This window comes from Xiphias gladius, chromosome 19, assembly GCF_016859285.1.
Source record: "Xiphias gladius isolate SHS-SW01 ecotype Sanya breed wild chromosome 19, ASM1685928v1, whole genome shotgun sequence".
NCBI classification, from domain to species: Eukaryota; Metazoa; Chordata; class Actinopteri; order Istiophoriformes; family Xiphiidae; genus Xiphias; species Xiphias gladius.
In genome coordinates, this window is record NC_053418.1 from 23,780,640 (window position 1) to 23,800,796 (window position 20,157).

Below are 20,157 nucleotides of genomic sequence, written 5' to 3' on the forward strand. Positions count from 1 at the left end.
AACTGCAAAAATCGGATTTTACCAGACCTTTACAACATTAAATAAGGTATCTTTGTGGTAGATGCACATAGTTTGACTTGACTTCAAGGTGCCACTCCTTCACCCCCCCACTCAGAATCCCAGACGGGCAGAGCGTACAGGGAAAGGGATAAAGGGAAAGGCTACTGGCAGCACAGACTGGAGACGTTCACCCCCCTAAAAGCTTTGAATTGTGTGTTAAAGGTTGATCGTCGTGCATACTGTTCTGAAGGCTTGGGTTTTGGTTAATACAAAAAAACCGAAACAATTATGGTGAAAAGCGGCGGGTAGAATTGGCGTTTTCAGCCCATTCATTCATCAACTCGTTCATTTTCAATACAACCACTAGATGGCGCCAGAGTGAGACGGTTTGAAATCCTACACATTGGCTTTAAACGAGTCTGGTTTTTGCATTAAAAATGTTGGTTTTAACCTCGGCCTTACGCGTTTATTTGCATTATAAAGTGTATCAGTTGGTCTCACTAGCTCGATTGTGTCTTTTACAAGCAATTGTATTACCCAAGTGCAGGCCCTTTTCAGTGAGATTAGAGATCGATTTAGACGCAAGCCTATTATTTTGATTGGAGAGCTGGATGCGACATACCTAACAGTTTACACCTTACACATGGATCCCTGCGTCTTGTACGCAGGTGTCCTAGAGCGAGCTCTACCTCGGGTCCCACCAGTGAGCATGCAGCTGTCAGGTTGTGGGTGTTGGTGGCGAGGCATGCAAGGGTGTCTGTAGCTGGGGTCTTGGAACTGTAACCATCTCTATTATATTCTTAGACAATAAACATTTAGGACTTGTCTCTTTGGTGTATATATAATTTCTTTATTTATTTTTACGTGGAAGCAGTTATAAAATGGAAATGCTGCAATATGCGAATACCCTTTTTCTTTTCTTTTTTGGGGGGTTTATGTGCTATTACGACAGTATAGGAGACAACAGGTGGTAGCAGTTCTGAAAAATTCATGGACACATGGAATCAAATGACTAATCCAGAGTAAATATATAACTGAACAAACTGCACATACGCACAACAAAGAGATTAAAAAAAATAGAGGGCCAATGCCACTATAGTTTAACTCAAAGCCGTTATGTGGAATCCAATTTAATCTCATAACATTAAGCAGGGGCATGATATAATGATGTGCATATTAATGCAATCCATGAACTCTGTGCACAGTATGGGGTAAGGCTCATAAAGTGGCACTAGCAGCTTGTCATGGCACTGCTGCTGGTACCCGCAGCTTTAGGTTAGCTGCAGGGTGCCACGGGGAAGTAGGGCGCAGCTCTTTTACCACAAGAATGAAGCACTGTACCGCATCCGACAGCTCAAGCAGAAGTAATGTCCGTTCCATATTATAGTTCCTGCAATCAATTGATCATTGCCATATGCATTTGCGATATAAATAGCTAATTGAATTTAAACAGTAAATTTAAAGTCCAAACGCTGTGAGTGTACACAGTAAACACTCCGCTTTCCGACAAGCTTTATTATTTTTATTTCTACCAGTATATTGTTTGCTCCCTCTGTTTCTAGTCGGACAGGTAATAGGACGGAAACCAAACAGCCACGTAGTAAAAGGCGAAGCTCGCAAAAAGGTGAGCATTTAATGTCTTTTTAAATATTTATCGAAACTGTCATTTTATAATTTACATATGGGGTTTGTAATGAACTTACATGACAGAGGGCAATTTGTTTAATTATTTAAAAATATTTCAGAAATCACTCCTGCACCGACGCTGGCGATTCTAGCTAGCGAGTTAGCAAATTTAGCTTGACAGGTCCCGTCGTAAACACATCCAGCTAGCTATCTCGCTAGCATCGTGAGCTTCATTTATTCACCTACCATTTAGTCTGTCATCCTTGTCGTTAGCTGGTAGAGTTGAAGTAAACCCAGCCAGCACATAAGGGCAATATGACACCCTTAGGATTTACGTTTATCAATGACTGTCTCGTTTTCTTATGTCCTCTAAACTGTCCAGCAACACGATGTGAAACTGTGCTGAACAGAGGCTAGCAAAGTAACCCAGCCACTGTCCGCAAGCATGAAATTGGTAAAACAGCCTTGGAGTCAAATGTTATCATTAATAGGTAAAGTGACAGATAGCATACAATAATAACATAACAGCTGCATACCTCAGTGCCAGTATCTTAAAATTCAAAAGTGGGAGTCGAGCCTTGTCTGTCGATAAATGTACACAATTTGTAAGTATCTTATATTTTAAATAATTGTGTGCAAATTTGGCACACATCATATCAAAATCAGCGGTTGCTCCTCCGAAACTGATATCCCCCACAGTCTTAACTAACGTATGACAGATGAAAGGCTTACATTTAAATGCCTGTTTGCTGCTTGCTAATGCGTGAGTGTGACTTAGCAGCAGATTTTACAGTTTCTACAGATTCCTACAAAGATTGAATTGAATATATTCGGACGGAATCTTAGCCGATCGTCGGCTTTGGCGGGTCATATTTGTTAACCGAGTTTTTCCTATGCGTTTGTCTGTGTAAAACTAAAGGAATTCAATGTCCGTTGCCAGTTCATCTATATTTGACGCGACACAATCTACTTAACTACCAAGCCAGGTTGTTAGCCCTCGACTCAAGCCTCTGTTTAAATGAAAGCGCGTTGTGTTGTTACATAACATTATTACTGTCTAAACCAGATCACTTGTGAGGAGCCACACCTTCTTCTGTGTCATATTGTCCAAACGAGAGCTTCCAGTTATACTCCAGGTGTTAAATTAAATGTTTTCTCTCTTTAGTGCTGCTTGTGGTCGGAAGTGTACCTGGACACTGACATGCTCCCAGCTGGCCTGCCTCCTAACAAGATGGTTTTGTGAGACGTTTTTTCATAAGGGCCACCAGCAGTACTGTGACTCTTTAGTTTCTTAATGGAAATGGAAAACAACCAGTCAGAAGCAGCTCAAATGGAGGCCAATGACTATCAAGAAGGCCAAGTTATAAAATCCAAAGAGACTGAAGCCCATGCTTTGGAAGGGGAAACACAATTGAAACAACACGGACAAGAGAACACACAAAATGCAAAAGGGAATATTTGTAATGGTGAGTCCTGAAGCTGTCTCAGTGGGATACAATTAAATTTCATCATATCTGGCGGCATGTGCTGATACTATGTCTTACTGTGACACCACCCATCTCACTACCACTTACTGGCAAAAGCAACCAAAAGGTGGCAGCTGTGAATAGGTAGAGCTGTGATACTTGGAGACAAAAAGTTAACTCAACTGAGGAATATCTTCTTTTTTTTTTTAAATAAAGGTCATCTGAATTTGCAATGATTTGTATGCTGAAACTGAGTTACCAGACATTCTATGCATATATACAGTGGCATGAAAAAGTTAGGGCACCCCTGCTCAAATTCCTGTTACCGTGAATAGCTAAGCGAGTAAAAGATGACCTGATTTCAATAAGGCATAAAGTTAAAGATGACATTTCTTTAATATTTCAAGCAGGATTACTTTTTATTTACATCTTTTTCAAAATAACAAATGAAAAGGGCTCAAAACAAAAGGTTGGGGCACCCTGCTTGGTCAGTACTTGGGAACATCCCCTTCGTCAAGTATCACAGCTTGTAAATGCTTTTTGTAGCCAGATAAGAGTCTTTCAGTTCTTGTTTGGGGGATTTTCGTCCATTATTCCTTAGAAAAAGCTTGTAGCCTGCTTCATCAGTCCACAGGACTTGTTTCCAAAATGCGTCAGGCTTGTTTAAATGTTCCTTTGCAAACTTCTAACCTTGACTTTTGTGGTGAGGAGACAGGAAAGTTTTTCTTCTGATGACTCTTCGATGAAGGTCATATTTGTGCAGGTGTTGCTGCACAGTAGAACTATGCACCACCACTCCAGAGTCTGCTAAATCTTCCTGATGGTCTTTTGCAGTCAAACATGGGTTTTAATTTGTCTTTCTAGCAATTCTATGAGCAGTTCTCTCTGAAAGCTTTCTTGATCTTCCAGAACTCAACTTGACCTCCACCGTTCCTGTTAATTGCCATTTCTTAATTTCATTATGAACTGAGGAAACGGCTACCTGAAAAGACTTTGCTATCTTTTTATAGCCTTCTCCTGCTTTATGGGCATCAATTATTTTAGCCACTTAGAAGAGCCAATGGCTGCTGATTGTCAGAGTATTTATAAAGCTTTGGAATTTGCAACCCCTGGCCTTTCCTAATGATTACTGTGAACAAGCCATAGCCATAGCCCTAACAAGCTAATTAAGGTCTGAGACCTTGGTAAAAATGATCTGAGAGTTCGGATCTCCAAGGTTGCCTGTTGAGGCCTGGTCCTATTTGAAAGCAGTATTTGTCTTAGCAACATCACTCGACTTCAAAAGGACGTTTTGTTGTCTGTGGACAAGTGTGTAAGAAATATTTAGAATTCATTACATATTTGAGTAAAAGAGAACATTTGCTTGGTTCTGGGTACTTTGATGTTAAACAAATCTTTTGACATTATTGCTTTATTTTCACTTTTATTTAGCACTGAAAGCAGTGTCTTTTGGGGGAAGTGACTCCACATAGACAGACTTCATGTGTATAGTTTAGAAATAATTCTGTTTTGGGCCTATTTTTAATATATTCCTACTAGAATGACTGTCTACATGCTGTGCTATACTTGTTTCCAACTCTGCTCTCCGGTCTGCAAAGGTCTTTCCCCTTTAGGCATATTACTAATATCTCTTTTATCTAACACTTGTATCCTGCCATGCATGACCTGTTTTTGTGGCCACTGCAAGGCCCGAGGCCTTCTACTGCTACATGTTACATGGCTCTTTGAACTAATGTGTTAAATAGCTGAACTGAATTCTAATTAGTCATCATCAGAGGGCAACTATGCTTATAGTCCATAGCACTTGAAAATTCTATTTCTGAGCTGTAAATACTTCCGTAAAGTTGGGTGACACACAAGAGACAGGTAGAAAAAGAATGGTCTAAATCTGCGATGGATATATCCTGACAGGTGAAATCACAAGGTTGTTTTTTTTCACAAAGCCCAAAATAGAACTACAAAAACGTACAAGGGTTTTCACAGGCTAAACAGTACTCCCAATGTGTAGTCTGTTGATTTTGATGTGGTAATCGATGTTTCCCTTTAAGTAGCAGTAGTATGAATGTATTTTTGACGAATATTGTCCAGTGATGTTTGAAATTGTATTAAAGACTGCTTTCCAATCTTAAGTATTTCCCTATAACATTCCATTTTCATAAATAATAATTAACAAAGTTAATCAAACTTAAAAAAAAAAGGTTTTCGGGGACTTTAAATGTGGTTGCCTTGCAAGATGAACCTGGTAATTGTGATCCTTGATACAAGAGTAGGTGCAGCTAAAGAGATGCTTCAGCAGCTCTGTGCTGCATGAATGTTTCCAGCTACCTTTTTCACTAATGCAGTTGTAACTTGACAAAGTTGTCCAACCAGTTTGCTAAGAGAATCACGTCCACTCAGTCTAGTTCTTGAGAACTTATCATGATTAAATTGTCACATTCCTCAAGGATTCTCCTCCCCCTTCTCTTTCAGGTCCTGTTGGTTCAGAAGTGATGCCAAATGGAGATGGACTGGCAGAGGGCTTGAGTGCTGCAGGTGACACCCGTATAAACGGGTCCCTGCTTCCAACAGCCCCTCCACAGAGCACCAGCTCCCCTGTCAACTCCCAGACCCAAGAGCCCTCCCCAGGTGTGGCTGCTTATCCACCCATGATGCTAGAGGAGTGTGAAGGGGCTAGTACTGAGGTCACGCTTCACAAGGGTGATTCATTGCAGTCGCTCAGACTCAGTATGCCTATGCAGGAGACTGAATTGTGTAAGCATAAACTTATGTGGAGTGAATGCTCCCCTCTATACCCCCTGTATTTAAACCTCATTTTGCTGTGTTGTTTTGCTTTTTTGGCTCATGTACATATTTTTTTCTTTTAACTCCCTTGTCTGGGTATTATCTGAACAGATGGATTCAGTGGGAATTTCTTTTAGTTGTTGGAGTCCAGCTACTTTCTGCAACTCTTGATTAGACTTTGGTGTGGGTGCTACATTTGAAATACCTTTTGGACTAATGGCTGCATTTTGGAACTAACCCCTATGTTATGTTATATATTTGGTGGCATTTCAAAGGCATCGTTGCTATGCTCAGTATGTAAATATGTAATATATTTAGGATTGTAGTGATTTATTTATTTTTTTTGGCTTCACATTAGTACTCACGTAATATATATAGCACCACATGAAGATTCCTATAGTATCCCTTTTGATGGCACATGAACATGACTGGTCCAGTGTTCATCTGCTTAATACATTTATAGAAGTCTTCATTTATCTCACTGCAATATTGGCAATACTAGCTACATGGCTGTTGCTGTCATGACTGAGGTCAAGTTTTTTTATATTTACATAAACTAACCAAGCAAAGAGACAGTGTCACAGTGCAGGACGTCCTCTAAATAAATGGGTGAAATGTGCATTGCAACACCCATACTGTCCTGCTCAAAAAATCTTATGCAGTTTTTAGGTAAGATGGTGAATGTTACAGGTGCAATGTGTGACTTACTAGTAACTGTGGCTTGTGCAAAAACACATTTCAGGCCCAGGTATTAACATAACTCCAATTTGAATGATTTGTTTATCATTGCTATTTGAGGACAGGGTTCCAAGCAGCAACATTAGGCTCATTGCCAGGATTTCCCTTATACATTCATAGAAACCATGTTCTGTGCAAATAAAGTGTTGTGGTGTACTTGTGCAGTATGTGATGATGTGATGAATATTAATTTTCTTGGCCTAACATACTTTCCCTTTAGCCAACCAGAAACCATCACTGGAGATGGAGAACGAGGAGAAGATTCGCCTGGAGGCTCGCCGGCGCCTGGAGGAGCAACTCAAACAGTACAGAGTGCAAAGACATAAGGAGAGGGTGAGTCAGTCGAGTCGCTGTCAGGTTAAAGACAGCACTAAATTTTTATCATAGCTTCAAATCCAAATCCTTAAAAAACCAGGTTAGCCTTCAGTTTGCTTTCAAAATCCTCATGTCTCCTCAGCCACCTTTGTCATCCTTTCAGCCATTGTTGCCTCCCCATTTTTCACCCAACTGTCTGTCTGTTAGAGATATGGTTCCAAAAGCAATAAACAGATTTGGAAGAGGTTTGGTAGACAGATATCCCTGAGTTATTATCCACTTTATTAGTTTTTCGGGGGTTTTCTGCCAATAAACAAGACTTTTTTTCTTATGGGCACTCAAGTGAAGTCTGTTGCTAAACTTGCTTTGTTCTTGGAGAATGTGACCAAGAAGATCCGCAGTTTAATGGTTAGAGAAACCGCAGCTTTTAAGTTTGGAGAAGTATTCTTCATTGGTGCAGGTTTGGGTCCAATAAGTGCTCTATATTTGTGTAATTGTTCTATTGATTTTCTGTCATTGCCTAATTTTTCTACATTCAGATTTTGTTATCATGGCAATATTTTTGATTCTTTCTTACTGTCTGTTTTCTAGTCTCACCGCACCAGTACCAAGAACAGGCCATTCAGCACCCTGGATCCAGAGCTAATGCTGCATCCTGAAGCTCTGCCCCGGGCCAACACCGTTGCCATGACCAAGGAGTATTCCTTCCTGAGGACCAGTGTCCCACGTGGTCCCAAACTGGGTAGCTTGGGAATTCCCCCTTCCAAGGAGAGGAAGTCCAGGTCTCCCCGTCCTAGCAAGATCCACTCCTTGGCTGACTATAAATCTCCTGAGAATGATGGTGGAGGAGGAGGAGGAGGAGGAGGAGGTGGAGTAAGGACAGGAGAAAACACAATGAGCTCCCTCCAATCCACCATTAGCTCGGTGTCCACACTGTCTGAGGTCAGTGTGGTGTCAGAGGGCAGCACCTGTGAGACAGAGGCACAGCCTGGTGCTCCATTCCAAGTCGGAGACAGTGTCTCTGAAATTGACGGCAGCGAATCAGGAACGAGGCTAGGGAACGATGGCAACGACAGTGACAGCTCGTCTTACAGCAGTGTGTCTACAAGGGGGACATACGGTATGCTCTCTGCAGCAGTGGAAAGGCAGCAGGAGCCCTACACAGTGGAGGGGAGGGAGATTGCTCCTGAGGCTATGGGTCAGTTCCCCTCCCTGCAGGAGGTGCTGCAGGCAGCCAGTGATGAGCAGCACCTGCTGGAGCTGGAGCAGGAGAGAGAAGGGACAGTGGAGCCTCGGAGTCGCAGGGACAGTTTCTCCAGCAGGTATTTATCAATGTTTGAATGGGATAAAATTATTTATGCCAATTCCTGGCATTTTTTGATTGATAACAAACAAGAAAAACTTGAAGCCCTGCTTAAAGTAATTTTTGATAATATAAATTGTTGTAATTTTCTCTCAATCAACTCATGAATTAATAAATCAATCATTTCAGCGCTGATTTTTATTTACATTTACATTTTTTTCAGTGTTTCTTTGGAGAGTTCATTGATGGGCCACGATGAAATGCTCCAAGTGCTGAAAGAGAAAATGAGACTTGAGGGCCAGCTGGAGTCCTTGTCATTTGAGGCCAACCAGGTTACATAACATATTAGTTTCTATAATCATATTTTCCTTTTCTTCTGGACAAAGCATCTGTCCGTACACAGGAGTGGCAAAAAATAATAGCGATCTTGAAATATCTTCCATCTCCTTTCACTAACAAACTGCATCCTCAAAAATGACCATATAGTTGAGTCTCAAACAAAATATGTTTAAAGGCTTTTCTTGACAACTTTTTTAAAGACTTGTTATCTGAAAATGATACTGAGTGAATTATCTGTATAAACTGCATCGACATAAACTGTATTTTTTTTTAAAAAGTATTGCTAATTTATAACAGCTTTTAGCCATTCTAGTGGCAGGGGATGGCAAGGTTGGTCGGTTCGCAACTAAAATTTGTCAACAGTTATTTTATGGATTGCCATGAAATTCTGTATAAACATTCATGATCCTCATAGGAATAATTCTTTGGTGATTCCTCTAACTCTTCCTCTAATGCTATCAACAGGTCAAAGTTTTCACTTATCCTGTGAAATATCTCAGCATCTACTTGATAGATGGGCACAAAATTTGGTACAGACATTGATGGTTTCTTGACAATGTATCGTAATGACTTGATTTCCTGACTTTTTCTGTGACACCCCTATGAGGTTGACATTTTTGTTTTTTAGTGCAATGTGTCAACAATAATTGGATGAATTGCCATGAAATTTGGGACAAACATTCATGTTCCCTTCTGGATTAATTATAATCACCTTTCATCTTGTACGATCCTTCAATCAAAATTTCCATTCGTCCAGTACTTTGGTTTATGTTTTTTTTAATGGCCATTTACTTGCAAAACTAATACCGTTCCCATCAGCATCAACTGTCCTTTATGTTTAGTGCTAATTAGCAAATGTTGGCATGCTATCATGCTAAACTAAGATTTTGAGCATGGTTTATGCTAAACATCTGAATGTTAGCATGCTGTTGTTAGCATTTTGCTCAGAGTACTGCTGTGCCTAAGTACAGCATCACAGACCTGTGGCATGACTGTTGACTCTTTTTTTTATGCACATAAAGTCTCCCATTTTACTATACTAATGGGGCTGTCTATGTTTGCATAAATGCAACTTGCATTGAATTAATTACAATCATTTAAGATCATGATAAATGTCTGTATTGCTAATGAATGCCAGGCCATGTATGACAGCATCCAAAAAGACTACATTTAGCTTGGTGGCTGTTAACTTATCTGGGCAGGCTGCCCAGATAATGACACTATACTGGAAACACTGAGAATAATTGTGTGTAAGTGCTGACCACACTTTCCTGTCCTCCAGGCTCTCAAGGAGAAGACAGAGCTTCAGGCCCAGCTGGCTACAGTGAATGCTCGGCTGCAAGCTAAGAAGGAGGAGGCTCAGGTCAGCCAGGAGAAACAGAACGCCCTCACCACAGAGGTTGGCACACTGCGGCAGAACTGTAGCCAGCTAGAAAAGGCCATGGTGGAGCTTCAGGGAAGTCTGGAAAGCAAGAATGCTAGTCTAGCTTCTCTCAGCAATGACCTGAAGGTGGCTGAAGATCAGTACAGCAGGCTGATGGGGAAGGTGGAGGAGATCCAAACCACCGTGACCTTGAGAGACAATACAGGTTAGCGATGGAGACCCAGTCAGCTGAATGTAAGAAGATGTTGTCACCTTCACCCCAGTTGTTAAACTAGGTGTTTTTTGTCTTACACTTTTGCAGTTCAGGAGTTGCGTCAGCAGATGGGTGGTCTTCAGAGCCAGCTTCAACAGGTTCAGCTGGAGCGCAGCACCCTGCAGAGCCGACTGAAAACCTCCCAGGCTGAGATTGACTCACTCCAGCAGGTCAGACAGTGGTACCAGCAGCAGTTGGCACTGGCCCAGGAGGCAAGAGTACGACTGCAAAGCGAAATGGCCAACATGCAGGTAAGGTTGCCGCTGATGCAGTTGGTTTTGTCATCATGGCTTGCATTAGACAGACAAAAGTTGACATGGAAAAGACAAGACATCCTAGGTGACATGTTTTGTCTTGGGTTTTTTTCTTTCCCAGGCTGGACAGATGACTCAGATTGGTGTTGTGGAACATCTGAAGCTTGAGAATGTGACACTGTCTCACCAGCTCACTGAGACCCAACACCGCTCCATCAAAGAAAAAGAGCGTATTGCTGTTCAGCTGCAAAGCATTGAGGTATATTCTCCAACATCCCTTTCTGACCTTGTGCCATCATGTGTCTGTAAAGTATAAATATATCCACGTAGGAAATAACTCTTACATGAAGGTCATTATTCAGCCAGTGACCTTGTATTTATGGGTTTTTTGTTTTTGTTTTGTTTTTTTTAATGAATTGAGCATATTGTTTAAAACTTTTTGCTGTCTTTGATGTAGGCTGATATGCTGACCCAGGAAGCTGCTTACAAGCAGATCCAGGATGCAAAGAACATGGTAGAAGACGACCTGCAGCACAAACTGGAGGAGTTTGAGGAAGAGCGAGAGCGCTTAATGAAACTGGCCAACACAGCCAGCACACTGGAAAGGGAACTAGAGCAGGTAGTCATGCCAAATGTAACAGCAACTTGTTTTCCACCTTGTATGGTCAGTAAAATTCTTACTGTAATCTGCTCTAAACTGCCTGTCACAATCTTTCTCTCTTAGATGAAGTTGACCCTTTTCCAGAAGGACGTGCAGCTGCAGTCACTCCAGAAAGAACATCTAGAGCTGATGCGCCAGCTGACCACCACTCAGGAGAACCTGCACACCAAAGAGCAGTCCATCAACCAGCTAGAGGCCCGCTACCTGGAGCTGGAGGCCCAGCTGGCCGAGCTGCAGACAGAGAGCAATGCCAAGGACGACAACATCCAGTACCTCCAGAACGAGAAGATTGTCCTGGAGGTAGCGCTGCAAGCAGCTCGTGCTGACAAGAGTCAACTTGATGAGGGTGCTGAGAGGCTCGGAGAGGATGTCCTGGCGGCCACGGATGTCTTGGATCAGCTCAGACAGGAAATCCAGGTCAAAGCCAACCAGGTATGATACAAGTGGGACGTGAAAAAATTAATACACGACAGAAACTAAATATTCATGCATGGAGAAATAATCACATGTATAACTAAACCATTACTACTAACTGCAAAGCAAATATTGACATTCCCTTATGGGCTTGGATATCATTATATTACATCTACTTCTCAGTCTACACCTTCAGTTAGATGTGTTATGGTTAGATACTTTCTCAGCCATGGTCATCAGCAGTTGTTTTGGCTATAAAGCATTATAGAAAATGCTGAGCTGATAGTGACTTGATCAGAGATCACTTCTCACAAGCCTTGTTTTTATACACATGAATGAATGCGTATGGTTTCCACCATCCACCTTCAGTTTTGACTGAAATTCAGTAATTTAGTAACTCTAATTTAAGTAGTATTTTGCATCTTTTTTTTTTTTTTTTTTCCTTAGGGAATACTACTCCACCACCGTGTAGTGAATAATAAAGGGCTTTTGGTTTGTTACAGATTGAAACTCTACAACAAGAAAACAGTTCCCTGAAGAAACAAGCTCAGAAATTTAAGGAGCAGTTCCAACAACAGAAGGTAAGACATCTCCATTGCTCCTACGTGAGATCGTATACAGCTCTCTCTCAAACCGTTTTCTCATAAGAACTCCGGACAGCGTCCAGAGTTACCCTTTCAAACATGTATTACACAACCGGAGATTGTCCATGTGAGATGCATTCACACCTACTGGAAATACTCCGTTTGGTTTAGGCGAGGGGTGGTGTCTGGGTAGAGCAGGAGGTGGGAGGCAGGATGGAAACATCATCAACACGCCCACTCGCTCGCTGTGAATTCTCCGGACAGTGACTGGCTGTATTCACATATCAGCTCAATTGGACATTATACAGACTTTGTACCAGAGAGCTGGCAGGGTAAATTCTGCTCAATGTCCGGTTCGGGGTAATGTCAGGGTTGCAGTGCATGTGTGAAAGCGCTATTACTGTGTAAAGTTAGCAGATGCCAGAAAGAGTGTAGACTGTGTAGACTTTACATACATTTATAAAACACTTGTCAGAAATCTCCCAGCTGGCTAAGGCTGATGCTGTCGTGGGTGGATATATTGTAGAACCAGATGGCTGTCATCTTCAAAGAATGCCCAAAGTGCTGGTTAACCACGCCTCAATGGATTGAGCAATGGAGGATGTTGCTCATTTTGCATTGACAGGCTGTCATAAAGAGGGTGAAGTTAATTGACAGTATGACAGTAATGTGACTTGGATTTTATTCTATTACAAGGTTTGAGTTTTTGTAAACCATCTTCAGAGTCATGAATTAACATTCATCTTTGCTTGAATTCAGACTGCTATCAGAAATCCATGAAAAGCAAATTGCTGTACCTCTGGTGTTAAAGAAGGAAAAAAAAAACTGTCTGCATTAACAACAAACTATTATGTCTCTTCACTGCATCTAAAGTAAGATCATAAATGGGAAGTCAGTGATGAGTCAGGGTCTGTAGCAGGACTCTTCTTTTCTTACTTTTCTGCACTGACAGACTCACTGCTTTTTTTCTTATAATGCTCAATATAATCAATAATTTATTTATTTTATGGACCACTTGTGCAGCTGTACCTACATTAAAATCATTTTAAAGCTTAAAAGCTCTGAAAGAACACAAAACAACCTTCATCACAGCTTTCCTGTAATATTTTGTAAAATGTCCTACTGTGTATAATATGAATGTTCCTGTTAGGAACAAATGCCACAGGGCTTTTTTGGCTGAAATAAAGCGTATACAACTCTTCATACTCAGTGAAAAGCCTAGAGATGATGCAGTGGGATTCAAATCCTGTCAAAGCAGTCTCTCCTATATCTCCAGTATGCTGTGAAATGTCATTTTGCCTACCGCCTCGGTCGAGTCAAATAAGAGCAAGCCTACTCACACTCCTTGAAAGGAGAAAATACTCACTTCATTAGAGTTTTATTTTATCTAAACCTTTCATTAGACACAATGTCATTGACTTCACAGGTGATGGTGGAAGCATACCGCCGGGACGCCAGCTCCAAAGATCAGTTGATCAGCGAGCTAAAGTCCACCAAAAAGCGTCTGTTGGCAGAGGTGAAGGACTTGAAGCAGGAGCTTTTGGGCGTTCAGGGGGAGAAGCAGAAGGCTGAGCTGGAGCAGGTCCGGCTGCAGAAAGAGGTGGTGAGAGTCCAGGAGCAGATGAGTAACATGGAGGCTCATCTGCAAGCCATTCAGAACGAAAGGGATCAGCTAGAAACCCAGATCCAGGTAGTGTAATTTGACATTCCTTACTGAATTTACTTTACAAAGCAGTTTAAAAATAAAGTTAAAGACAAAGGAAAGTTGTCAGCCATTTTTGCATCGTAATGATAGGTTTTTGGTTTACCTCCCAACTCAGTCTCTACAGTTTGATCAGAGCCAGCTAGCAGCAGTGACCCAAGAGAATGAAGGCCTTAGGAAACAGGTGGAACAAATGGAGGCTGAAGCCAAAAAGTGAGTCATGTTCTCATACAGATTTGTGGAGCTTGAATGATTCCTAAAGTAATGACTTTGAACGATGATGCATGTCTCTGTTGACAAGTGCTATTTATAAAGACAAGCATGGGACATTGATTATACAATTCCTGATCTCTCCTTAGACACATGAGTCAGTACGTGTGGTTTGAAAAGTACATCCATCCACATCATTAAACTGTGTGTTATCTGTATCTGTATATCTGTAAATAAAATATGATTTTCAAGATGTACAGTCTTCACACCTACATCTTGCATTCATATGTACATGGTCTGCTGTGAACTTGATTTCTCCATGGACGTTTTTAACTTAATTTCTTATATGCATTAAATAGAGCCATCTCAGAGCAGAAGGTGCGCATGAAGCGGCTGGGGACAGATTTGACCAGTGCTCAGAAGGAGATGAAGGCCAAACACAAGGCCTATGAGAACGCTGTGGGCATCCTGAGCAGGAGGCTCCAAGAGGCCCTGACTGACAAGGAGGCAGCCGAGGCAGAGCTGGTTAAACTCAAGGCACAGGTGTCAGATGGGGGAAACAACCAGGCCCTACAGGTACTATATAAAGATGTCAGACTTTTGCAGTTCCCTGAAAAATCCATAGCTCTGACATAAAGTTCTGCACAGAGTAGTGTAGTATAATATAGCCATTTGTTTTTATTGTATTTTTCATAGATACTAGAATACTGTCTTATTCACTGATCAATAGGATAGCCTTCAGTCTACCCATGTCCTTGACTCATGTTCCTTTATCATAACATTATTTGTCATTTCACTGGGAATAATCCTGGATAACTGCAACTACTTAGTATCTATCGTAGTGAAATACAGTGTGGTTTTATTTGTCATCCAGGAGAAGATTAAGGCTCTGCAAGCTGAGCTGCAGGCTGTGTCCAACAGCAAGACTATGCTAGAGAAGGAGCTGCAGGAAGTGATCACCCTCACCTCCACAGAGCTGGAGGAGTACCAGGAGAAGGTCCTGGAGCTCGAGGATGAGGTGAACTACGATAATATTATCTGTTTGTGTTAATCTTTTCAGGTTTTATGCTCTTTATTTCTAATGAGAAAAATATAATTTCCTATTTTATGATACTGATCACAACCCTGTGTGATCTATAAGTTTACCCTTCTGGAATCACTCAATTCATGTATGTTATTTTGTATTATTGACATGAAATGATTCCACAGCTTCAAGAGTCACGGTGCTTCAAGAAGCGGATCAGAAAGTTAGAAGATGCCAATAAGAAGCTAGCACTTGAGCTGGAGCATGAAAAAGGGAAATTGGCTGGATTGGCACAGTCCCACAATGCTCTGCGGGAGCATGCCAACATTTTGGAGTCTGCCCTAGCTAAGAGAGAAGCAGATCTTGTCCAACTCAACTTACAGGTGAAAATTGTTTCTTTAGTTATCACAAAATAGAAACATTTGGTTAAGAAATGTTGCACTTTTTCATTGTTTTAAACAGAACATTGTTTTCACATTCATCCTTTTTTCAGGTTCATGCAGTTCTGAAGCGTAAAGAGGAGGAGGACCAGCAAATGAAACAGGTGGTACAAACTCTGCAGCTTGCCTTGGAAAAAGAGAAAACCAAAGTCATGGACCTGAAGGAACAGGTAGGAGCTCTATGCTGTACATCAGGATGTAGTATTTTCTCCTCTTTGAGTTGAAATGCCAACAGCACATCGTTTTGCCTTTCAAATGATTCCAAAGAGTCTACAATTTAAATATATTTGAATATTTGTTTTGAGATAATTTGCTTTGGAAAAGGCACAGTAAGAAGCTTCTGCAAAATATAAATGTTACAAAGGTGAATTGTTACATGCATCTGTAGTAAGTCGATTGCTTTGTCTTTTTGTCAACTGTTTTAGGTCTGGAGCATTTGGCTCTCCTGGGGTCTTTTGGGGTGTAATAATGTGATGTGTCCTTTAGGTGGCAGCAGCAAAGGCTGAAGCAGCCCACAATAGACGACACTACAGGGCAGCCATGCTGGAGCTGTCAGAGATCAAGAAGGACCTGCAGGCCAAAGAGGACCTGGTCAAAGCTTTGCAGACTGAAGCACACAAACTACAGTACATACATTTGTCTGTTAAAAGAATATCGTGACTTCAGGAAAATAACTATATAAATAATGATTTTAATCTAATGAGTTCAAAAATTTGTAGTAGTTGTACATCTCACTAGACATTTATCAGTGAATATATCATACTCTACAGAGCTCAGGATGAGCAGCATGCTCAGGAGGTATCCAGGTTCCAAGAGGAGCTTGCTGAGGCTCACTCACAGCTCCAGATCCTCCAGAAACAACTGGACGAGGAACTGGCCAAGCAGCCCCTCACTCATCAAGAGGTAGGGATTCTGAACCAGGGTCAGACTGAAACACTTGGCTGATGACGACTTTTATTTAAATAATATAACTATGAGAAGCCATTGTCTCTAATATGATTGACATGATGCAGTTTGTTTTATTATTGTATTTTTTATAATTCATATTGATTAGCCTGATTTTATTCTAATACAACATTTTGATCATGCAGTCTTTTATCACTATTATCACTGCCCTGGCTTTTAAGGTCCGTTTCAGCCTTAGTTTGACCAATGACTTATTGTTATTGGAGATCAACTGATGACTAACATTGGCTGCTCGTTCAGGTTGAGGACTTGAAGTGGGAGGTGGAGCAGAGGCAGAGGGAGATTGAAGCTCAGAAGCAGCAGGTGGAGATGATGGAGCAGTGCCATCACAGGGAGCTGGACAGCCTACAGACAGCTCTGCAGGCAAGTATTCACTTGATTGTAAAATATGGACGCAAAGCTGGCAAGCATAGTTTGCTACTGAACAAGATGTAAACAGGAAGTAAAATATTGCTGTATCTACCAATGCACATTTATTTTACATTTACATTTTACATTTACAATTACATTTACTAAAGTAAATGATTGCCCAGTAAGCGGGTCGAGTCTATAGGGAATCAAAGGATGAAGTGAGCACTGTAGTTACTTCTCTACAGTATATATATGATTACCAGCATCTGCCCTATTTTCAAAATGGTTTTTAACTATCCAAATTTTCTTTCGGGCTCAGAACATCAAGGTGGAACTGGAGTCGGTGCAGCAGGAGCTGAGCAGCACCAAGAAGGACAAGTTCATGCTGCAGGCAAAAGTGGGTGAGCTGAGGAACAGCATGAAGACGGTCCTGCTGCAGAACCAGCAACTCAAACAGGACCTCAAACAGAGCCGCCTAAGGAAGGTAACGCACATCTCTCTTCTCTGTGAAAAGTTGCTGTGTCCTGTGATAATGCTTTTCCAAAAGCTCTCTAGCCATGGCACCTTTTGAACTCTGGGCAAACCATGAAACATTTGTACTAATTGACTAATAAGCTCGTAAGTAACTTAACATTATTTGAACATCTCTAGTTTTAACTTTATCTTTAATTGTCTTGTCATGATGGCTTTCAGATACTTTGAATATTGAATATTAGCAAAAAATGTCAGCTGTCATCAGACACAATTCAAGAACATTATAACTGAAGTAAAAGAAGGTTAGTATTTTTAGCATTTCACACAGACAGCAGTAACCACTTGCTACTATGTTGGTACCCAACTGGCCGTACCCCTTAATATCTACAGTATAAGTAACGTTTACAAAGCCGGCACCCTCTCTTTAGAGAGAATTAAAGGCCAGTGTTGTGAGTATAATGCCAAATAAGAAATGTGTGCTGAAGAAAAATGACTAAATACACCCTTGTAATGATGTTGTTGGAGCAGCAGCGCATGGAGTTAAAGAGTGAGGGGAACCCATCCAACCCAGTGACGCCAGTTAAGATCCCGGACTGCCCAGTGCCTGCCTCTCTACTGGATGAGTTGCTGAAGCCATCAGCTTCTGTCAACAAGGAGCCCCTCAACAACCTGCACAGCTGTCTACGGCAGCTCAAGTAAGCCTATTGTTGTGACTGAATGACTGGGTTAAACTATATCAACATATCTACTCGAAGCTTTCTGTTGTATAGTGTTGAGCAGTTATCAAAATGCCAGAATACATGTAATGTTTTTTTTTGTTGTTGTTGTTTCTTAGGGAGGAGATGGACAGCCTCCAAAGGCAGATGGAGGAACACACAGTAACAGTACATGAGTCAGTGAACTCATGGACAAACACAGAGGAGGGACTGGCTCAACTGGGACTTCAAAACATCTCCAAATCATCAACACCACTAAACAACATGGTGGCAAAAAATAACAATGAAGCAGAACAGCAGCAATCATAACAGAAGAACTTTTCTCAGGCCAATAGAGGGAGAGTGGAGTTTTATCCACAAAGGCACTTTTTAGCCCCATAATCCCTTTCTCTTTTCTTAACAATTGCTGCCAACATTTGGCATTTTCCCATCAGCACAGAAGTGCTTTTGCAGAGTAATACTTTATATACCACAGCTTTATTCTTTCCTCTTTATTTGACGGTTGTTTATATTTTTGTTATGCTATTGTTACATTTATTTATTTTAGAGTTAAGGAATTACAACTTTTCATTTGACAGTGTATCTAAGAGGATCCCTCATCTTCAGTTCTGTTACCATACATACAAATATGATCTACTTGTTAAACTGATCTATTGGGCCACTTTTCCCCTGTTCAATCAGCAGTTTTACTCACTAAAAGGTATTTAGTCATTGTCCTCATAATATTAAATCAGTGGCTTTGATGCTGCTTAATGATGGCTGACATTATTTTAAAGTGTTTTCGGTGACAGAAACAGCTCTGAGTCTGCCAACAGACCGGCAATGAACTGTTCTATATCTTTGTGCCTGCGTACGATTGAATTTGCTCATCTATGATTTAACTGACGTGCTTACACTTCCTCAAGGTTTTTAAGCATCTTGTGATGAACATCATCACTCCTTTTCATGAAGTTAAGTCATATACAATTGCGGTAGAAATTCTTTCGTATGGCCTCTTGTTAAAATGCAGTGTTTCTTATGTTTCTTGTTACCATATCACCTTGGGTTCTTAAACTCTAAAAATATAATCTCAGTTATGTGTGAAGGTGTTTTGTCTAGCATGGACTGCAGTAATTCGCACGCAAAAAAGCCTTAAGCAATCTTTAATATGCTGTAAAGGACTAAGTTGGTTTGGCTGAAGGTATTTCTGCAGAGGGTGTGTGCAAGATGTAAAATGTTAAATTGTTTATGTGTGCAAATCCTTACTGAAGAATTGTTTATTGTAAAATAAGTGGGTCACATCAACTGACATTGCATACTAAATGATCAAAACTAAACTGACTGAGAGAGAAAGTTGTATGATGAAGCAGAAATGTTACTTCTAACAGCAGGTGCAATCAGATGAGTTCATTTTCTGTTGTCACATTTGGTACATACTGTATTTACAAAAATATTACTACCCCTGAATCAGATGTTATACTTGTTTTATGGCTGTTTCATGGTTACGGGGATAAATTGTTTCCAGAGGTTAATATATAAATACACTTCTTTTTTGTATTATTGTAAATTCATCATAATTGTTTAATAGTGTAAAGAAGATGAAATACAAGAAGCAAATGCAAACCATAAATCAAAGCCAATAGTAATTTTGGTACAGCTGCACTAAAATTGCGTTGTGCAGATGGGTCATTTGATGGTATAGCTTTCTGCATGCAACTGTGCTGCAGCTGCTGTGTTGGTGCTCATTTCCACCCTAAAAAACTGTTTTTGAAACACTATTGTATGCTTATGAATTTCCAAAGGGACAAAAAATATTTTGAAGAGAATGCTAATAACAACAAAAACATTGATTTACTGTGTTCTGCAAAAAAAAAAAAAAAAAAAAAAAATCTTTTGGACCGTATCTTAAAAACTACCTTTCACTGTAATGTCAGGCAGTATGTAATAACATTTGCTGGGGCACCTGTGCTGTATGCATAAACCTTGCTGCATCTGCTATTTTTTGTTTTGTTTTTTTGTTTTGTTTTGTTTTTTCAAAGATTGCAATCGATTCATTCCTGTTTTAACATTTATGTTGGGAGATGTAATTGTATTTATCATAAAATTGCACTATTCATCTGTCATCACAGCTTGTGCTCGTTCAGTGTATGTTGTCTTTAGTTACTTCCAGGTTCCGT

At 40.6% G+C, this 20,157-nt stretch overlaps 1 protein-coding gene across 2 annotated transcripts; it reads left to right on the top strand.

The window, feature by feature from the left end:
• Positions 1 to 1,262: 1,262 nt before the first annotated feature.
• golga3 (golgin A3) lies at positions 1,263 to 20,090 on the top strand. 2 transcript variants are annotated; one of them, XM_040154477.1, is made up of 25 exons: positions 1,263 to 1,364; positions 1,563 to 1,624; positions 2,792 to 3,092; positions 5,562 to 5,717; positions 6,832 to 6,944; positions 7,518 to 8,248; positions 8,453 to 8,561; positions 9,851 to 10,157; positions 10,254 to 10,456; positions 10,581 to 10,718; positions 10,917 to 11,078; positions 11,184 to 11,552; positions 12,038 to 12,115; positions 13,545 to 13,808; positions 13,939 to 14,033; positions 14,390 to 14,606; positions 14,905 to 15,048; positions 15,240 to 15,437; positions 15,548 to 15,664; positions 15,981 to 16,120; positions 16,265 to 16,397; positions 16,701 to 16,823; positions 17,131 to 17,295; positions 17,814 to 17,980; positions 18,121 to 20,090. In XM_040154477.1, exons 3-25 carry the CDS (start codon positions 2,921 to 2,923, stop codon positions 18,308 to 18,310), a joined length of 4,491 nt encoding a protein of 1,496 aa, XP_040010411.1. In that variant the 5' UTR covers positions 1,263 to 1,364; positions 1,563 to 1,624; positions 2,792 to 2,920; the 3' UTR covers positions 18,311 to 20,090. The 2 variants fall into 2 exon arrangements, with proteins under 2 accessions (XP_040010411.1, XP_040010410.1); XM_040154476.1 differs by having other exon boundaries at positions 5,562 to 5,843; positions 18,121 to 20,089.
• Positions 20,091 to 20,157: the final 67 nt, after the last annotated feature.

Bases quoted from the DNA above. Each gene is read 5' to 3' on its own strand.
- golga3 (XM_040154476.1), top strand. From the start codon at position 2,921: ATGGAAATGGAAAACAACCAGTCAGAAGCAGCTCAAATGGAGGCCAAT. The intron at 10,158-10,253 runs GTTAGCGATGGA...ACACTTTTGCAG, and splicing joins GACCTTGAGAGACAATACAG to TTCAGGAGTTGCGTCAGCAG. The intron at 16,824-17,130 runs GCAAGTATTCAC...TTTCGGGCTCAG, and splicing joins GCCTACAGACAGCTCTGCAG to AACATCAAGGTGGAACTGGA.